This window comes from Monopterus albus, unplaced genomic scaffold (genome assembly GCF_001952655.1).
Source record: "Monopterus albus unplaced genomic scaffold, M_albus_1.0 scaffold306.1, whole genome shotgun sequence".
Taxonomy (NCBI): domain Eukaryota; kingdom Metazoa; phylum Chordata; class Actinopteri; order Synbranchiformes; family Synbranchidae; genus Monopterus; species Monopterus albus.
This window is the reverse complement of record NW_018128186.1, coordinates 900,775-907,887: the sequence shown is the minus strand read 5'-3', so window position 1 is coordinate 907,887 and position 7,113 is coordinate 900,775. Positions and strand designations below refer to the sequence as shown.

At 42.7% G+C, this 7,113-nt stretch overlaps 1 protein-coding gene across 1 annotated transcript in view; it reads left to right on the top strand.

Annotated features, from left to right (window-relative positions):
* aldh1a3 (aldehyde dehydrogenase 1 family, member A3) overlaps positions 1-7,113 on the top strand; it is a 60,357-nt gene that overhangs the window by 4,418 nt on the left and 48,826 nt on the right. Inside the window, exon 5 of the mRNA XM_020623622.1 lies at positions 5,598-5,659. Coding sequence (XP_020479278.1) covers positions 5,598-5,659 — 62 coding nt within the window. The remainder of the gene's footprint in view (positions 1-5,597; positions 5,660-7,113) is intronic.

Here is a 7,113-nt window from a genome sequence, read left to right as displayed (position 1 = left end):
CACACACACACACACACACACACACACAGGATACTGTAATTAGCAGTACACGAGTTTCCAGAGTGCACCAAAAACATGGGGGAACTTTTTTACACATCCCCTCTTGGACTTCATGACCAGTGCACCAGTAGGAAAAAGTTAATTACCTAGAGCAAGTGACTTGGCCTGGCTCAGGATTATCCCCAGCCCTGGGTGGTAGCTCATTCAGCCTCTTAATACTTCCCCTTCTTGTCAAATCCTACTTTGCATTTCCTCTGCCTCTGCAGGAAAGCAGATACACAATACACATGTGCCTTTTACTCCCGATTAGATCCTAATAGAGCAGTGAACAATGAAAGGCCTGGCAGGACAAAAGGAGGAGGAAGAGGCTAAGGGAGTAATCAGTGAGGTGCAATGTCTGTGAGGATGAACAGTTAGTGTTGGCTCACCCCCTCACTTAGCCATAAGCTTCTGCACCATTAATCCCCAGTTTTATACTGGTGTAGTTTTACTCCCAGTTATCATGGTGAAACACATAATTGTGTTGCTGAAAAGTGCACATTTGTAGGCTACGTATACATACACACTGTGACATGCTGTAGTGGTAGAGTGGCTGTAAAGACTGCTGGTTACAGCACTGTAATGATTTGTCTGGACAGTTTAGACCAAACTAACCACTTTGTGTGGTAGAAACTTCAATAATGGCCAAAACCTTCTCCTTCATTCTAAATATACTTTTTGCTTACTAGTGCATAGCATTTAAATATAATTAAACCAAACAAGTGCATCTGGCACGTCTACCACATCATGCCCAAGACAGCAGTAAAAATAAAGATAGCATGACAATAAGAAGGGATTCTAGATAAGGTTCCTCCTTGATAATTTCAAACTAAGAGCCTACAAATACAGTCAAATGTAACAACGTTCTTCTAGTCAACACTGATTAATGATAACTTTGACATATCGAAACAGACACAAAAAAGAAACCTGGGCAAACAAAACCAAAAGTATTTGCATTTTTAGACACCACTGCAGATAGGTAAGAAATACTTTCACTTCATTTCGCTCATTCTTCTTATCAGAAGTCAAAATGTTCTTAATATATGTATCATGGTGACAGGAGCTGAATTACTGGTACTACAAACACAAGCAGCTGACTTATTTCATTTTCTATTTTACAGAAAATGAAAATGTCACAATGTGAACAGTTCAGCGTGGCCTTCCCTGGTCAACACAACCACATGGTTTGTTGGCTGGCTTACTAAAGAACACTAATACTATGATCAGGAGTAAGAACCAGAGAATTGTGTTTAATTTGCAGTGGTTTAGTTTGTTTGTCATTATGAGAAGTAGAACATTAAATTAGACAAAACCACCACATGATGATACAAGTCCAGTGAAGTATTCCGGTTCTTGGTACCATGCTAACTCTGAGAGACGAGGCAGTTCAAGTAGCTTCAAAACAGTGCTGATTTATTCCATGAACACAGGTAAAAATTAACATTACACACTCAGGTCTCTTGCACCTCCAACATGCAGGCAGGCAGGTGAAGGATGAAAGACCCCTAACCCAACAGGCCTGTACATTATATCGCTTTGGGCTAACCCCATTCTACACAGGGACGTCAAACCGTGACATCTCCCAGTGCCAGCTTTGCAGCTGACCAGAGTGGTAGTCAAAACATGAAGAAAATCAATGTGTGATTGTCCGTTGATTGTGTGGTGCGTATCTAAGACATTCTGACAGGACATCCAGTGGCATGTCATGACATTAAGCATAAGAAGATATTATGATTACGATTATGATTAAACACGTCATACAGTAATCAACTTTCTATCTAGTTATCCTTGAACATAAACAACCTGGAGTAACTCATGAAAATGAGTAAGCATTTAACAGCCTGAGCTAGACATCCTGTCTACACTAAAAACATTTCTAATACAACAAGTACCTAACCAATATCTATCTGACTGAAAATACCTAACACCAGTATCCAACATTATCATCAATACATTCACTCCAAATCAAACAGTTAAAGGTCAGTAATAAAAATGACATACAACATATTGTGATACTTAGAATTTTATTGCAAAGATTAATTATTCAAATTATTTCTGCCAAATGTTTTAACTTAGCCTTAATGCAATACTACAGGGCCTAACACCATCACAGTCTTTTCATTCTTTGAAAAAAAAAAAACACTATTTTTATAGTGCGGTATAAATCTACTTTGAGAACAAAATCTCAGTTCTTCATATCCCACTGCTTATTTGAACTCACAACTGCCCATGTCAGTTTGTGTTATACACTGACAGCAGCTCCCTCCAACACATTTTGAATGAGGATTGTCAGAGAGGGGTGTGTGGAGCTCCCGTGAAGGTGGAGGTGTGAACCCAATTAAATAGCCAGTAAGCTGGCCCAAAGTACGTGACTTAACGACTGTAACGTGCATACCCCGTAATAGCCCTATAGTTGGGGTATGCATCAGACGTATGCTGTTATCCACGCTGACAGTTCCTGTGCGGTGGATTGCATTTTTGTACGATGGTTTTTGCCCCTCTGTTTTCATGTTACGTGTTTTTTTGACTTCCACGCTGACAGTCCCTGTGCAGTGGAATTCATTACGTTTGCTATTATTTTTCACCTGTCTGTCCTCATCCTCCTGCTCTCCTGGTCTCTGCCGTCAGCCCATCTACTCACCTGTTCGTCCTGGTCAGGGATCAGGCAGTATCTCAGGATGATAGAACAGGCAGAGCGTCGACATCAGAATAATCAGGCACTGAGGAAAAGAGGGCTGAAGAGTCTAGACGATATATAGAGCAATCTGGCGCTCCCCACAAAGCAAGGAGCTGCTATATGCCGTGGTGAGCAGGTGTGAATGATTGAGTAGCAGGTAAAACCAATGTGGTTGATGATATGAAGTTCCTGGGAGTCAGGGTGAGCTGGGACAGGAAGTAGTTAAAGAAGAATAAGAGCGTGTTGCAGGAAGTGGATGGGGCAGAGTCATGACAGTGGATCTTCCCCACTCGCCATGCCCCTTCAGATGAGCCTTGTTGTGTGTGAGTCTCCTGTTTGTTAGCGGTCTCATGGGAAGCTTGAGAAGGTTGGGGTGCAGAGTGGGAGGCCAGCTTTGTCTAGTTATCTGCTGAGCCTCTGACATGTCCATACAGTACACCTTAACTCATGTACACAAAGTAATCTCACCATTAAAGAAGCAAAAAGTCCTCAACATTACATAGATGCGTTTTTTGAACTGATGCCTCTGACAGCAGGATAACATCATTTCCTCATCATTGCCTTCCAAAATCATTAGAAATAACCTTTGAAATAAATGTGCTTTATGGTGCGACAGTGTGATAGTTAAGGTGTGGAAACAACTATGTTTGGGTTAAAATGACATCTTAGAGAGACCTTTGTTGTTGTTACAGTAATAAACACTATGTTAAGCTTCATGGATAAACATGTTGAGGAAATAATTTGCCCCATTGAGGCATAGGGACTCCTTTGCAAGGGAGTTATTAGAAAAAAGAAACCAAAAACATTGACCATTGTTTGGCAAGAGGAAAAAAGTAGTCTCTCCACTGTTGAGCCCAATGCTTTGTTGACCCATCCACCCACACAAACAAAATAATGAAAACTAGAATTGCTGCTTTGTGGTTGTTGTCAGAGGAGGTTTAAAAACTGGACTCAAATCGAGGCAACACCGGAGCCTGAGTAAAAAAGATTTATTGTAGAATTGTTTACAGGGTGCGAGAACGGATGAAAACTGAATATGCAGCAGATCAGGTGAGTAATGGCCTCAGTTCTGCAGGAGAAGTAGCCCTGGGACCTGCAATACTTCTCATCCCCTAGGAGGATAAGACACACGATGAGTGCGGTGTTTAGGCAGTAGTCAGCAGATAATTTCAGCAAGTGATCTCAGGTACTCGCATGTATGCGTTCTTTTGTTCCGCCAGTCAAATGGTGAGCCCAGATGACTGGCAGCAGCGGTGGAGCGGCAGATAAGATGGCGTCACTGGCAGAAGATGGTGGACCATCAGATAGCGGCCTAGGAGGAGAACCAGTGGTTCTGGGAGTGGATGGAGAGGAGCGTGGGTAGGTATGAGATAACTTTGGAGAGCAGAGGGAGACACGGTGAGTTCAACAGGTAGGTAAAAACTTTAAGAGAAAAACAAGGGAGGCCGTGAGCTGTCACTCCGAAGAACAAACAATCCCTCCAAACACTACAGTAAAAAAACAGGTGAATAATAAAAAGAGCAGAGCAGTGTGCATACTAGCAAAACACACTGAGCTCAGATAGAAAAAAAACTGGCAAAATACTAGAGACACAAAAATCAGACTGTCAGGCAGTCGCCAACTGGTGAGCGGGTCTACGAGTCCAGGAGCACAGGCTGGTGCAGAATCAGAGATAGAAAAAGCATGTGGGAAACAGGCAGGCTCTGATACAGAACACAGCTGGAGCATCCTCACAGAAGAGAAGACATAGAAACATCTGTATCCAACGTTCTCCCACATCCACCCTTAAACTGTAGGCTACTCTTTCCTAAAATCTTTTACCAATTAGACTAATCTTCCAGAGTCCAATCACAAACTGAAAACAGACTCAACAATCATCACTAAAATAACAGTTAAAAGATCACACAGTTTAAGGCCTATTTGTGCAGTTTTACTCAGGTCAAATCATTTCTGAACACATCAAACTCAGTCACCACCAAATCAAATCATCCCTGTGCACCGTGTACAGCGCTGCTTTTCACATCACTGTCTCCGCATCGTGTGCCTTCCATATACTTGCCTTAGCTGTGTCTAACACAATGTGATATGGTGCTTCAGCTGCTTCGGTGTTCACAGTGCTAAATGTCTGTTACTCTGTTCTGTCACTGTGAATCCTCTAGTTTCTTATCAAAAACTCCTGTCTTAATCACCAAACTTGTTTACATAGTCTCATACTGTCATTAGCTAGCACCACTTTGTAAATAACACTGTGGCAGTGGAGCCTCATCAAGACCCATCCATGAAAGTCCAAACCTTAAATAATCATCGTCATACTTGCTTCATTTCCTGCTCGCCCCAGTCTCCTCTCTCACTGAAGTACTACATATCGATGCACTTTCCCCCACACAGCCTGTTTACATTATTTCTTCTGGTTTATCTTTTCTCACACTGCACCTCCCCTGAAATCCTCTGGCCTCCCTCAGGGGAGGCGCACCTCACACTCTGAAAACAGCTGGTCTAAAGCATTTAACACCCTTGATAATCATTTTTGTGGTGACTTCAAGTGGTTCGACTCCAGAAGCCTGTGACCTCACTGTGTGGTTACAGGTGCAACAGAACAATCAGCAACACCCCTCAGGGATGTTGCCTGTAGGCTACTCGTTTCTCAGTATGGAACATATGTCATAGCAGATGGTTATACTTCACTAATTTAATTTGAAACTGAGACACTTTCTTGTGCAAATATAACATTTTTAATCTGCACCTTAAGCCAATAAAAATCATCTGATGAAAATGACATGCATATGTAAAATAAATACTGGAAGTGCCCAAATATAAACCTCCACCTAGAGTACAGGATCAAACTGATTGTGCTGTTTTTTATTTCTTTTTTTTTTTACAGATGAAAGCTTCGTGTGTTTAACTAAACATGAGCCTGTTGGCATATGTGGAGCCATCATTCCTGTAAGTCCAGAGGAGATCTGGTTTGAATTTTTGAACAATAATGTATATATTACTTTGGCATGGTGAGAAAGGGTCTTCTGTGAAATTAAACATACACTGGTTTGTATAAATACAATTACACAATGCATAACATTGTAGCTAATATACTGTTATAGTATGTATGCTGTGGTGGGAGGGGGTTGTATGTCTGTATTTGTATAAATATACATTGTGAGGACCAGTTTGAGTTTTATACCACTGGACTAGTTGGACTGTCCTTAATTTCCCACACCTTTGAAGGGCTGTCTGAGGGTTAAGACTTGGTCATAGGGTTAAGGTTAGAAGGTTTATGTTAGGATTAGAGGGTGGAGACCTGAACCAAGCCCGAGGGGACCCACTGGGTCAGGTTCACACAAAAGTTTTGAAATCATGTTTGGGCTCAGGTCAGATTTGGCTTCTTCTTCTTTCGGCTATTCCCGTTAGGGGTCGCCACAGCGAATAATCTGTTTCCACCTAACTCTATCCTTGGCATCCTCTACTCTCACACCAATTAACTTCATGTCCTCTTTTAGTACATCCATATATCTCCTCTTTGGCCTTCCTCTTGACCTCTTACCTGGCAACTCCATCTCCAACATCCTTCTACCAATATAACCACTATCCCTCCTCTGCACATGTCCAAACCATCTCAATCTGGCCTCTCTGACCTTGTCCCTAAAACAGCCGACCTGAGCTGTCCCTCTGATGTGCTCATTCCTAATCCTGTCCATCCTGGTCACTCCTAAAGAGAACCTCAACATCCTCATCTCTGCTACCTCCATCTCTGCCTCTTGTCTTTTCCTCACTGCTACAGTTTCATAGCCCATACGGCATAGCTGGTCTCACTACTGTCTTGTACACCTTTCCTTTGATTCTTGCTGCCACTCTTCTGTCACACAACACTCCTGACACCTTTCTCCACCCACTCCAACCTGCCTGCACTCGCCTCTTCATTTCTTCCCCCGTCACACTGGACTGTTGACCCCGAATACTTAAACTCCTGCACCTTCTTGACCTCAGCCCCCTGTAAAGTGCCCCTGTAACCTCACTGTTCCACTTCCCTCCCTCTCATTCATACACATGTATTCTGTCTTACCATGACTGACTTTCATTCCTCTTCTTTCCAGAGCAGACCTCCACCTTTCCAGGTGTTCCTCCACCTACTCTCTGCTGTCACTACAGATCACAATGTCATCCACAAACATCATTGTCCACAGAGATGCCTGTCTGACCTCATCTATCAACCTGTCCATCACCATAGCAAACAAGAAGGGACTCAAAGCCGATCCTTGATGTAGCCCCACCTCCACCTTGAACTCCTCTGTCTGACCTACAGCACATCTCACTACTGTCGTACTCCTCTCATACATATCCTGAACTACTCTGACGTACTTCTCTGCCCTGACATCCTCATACAATACCATAGCTCCTCTCTC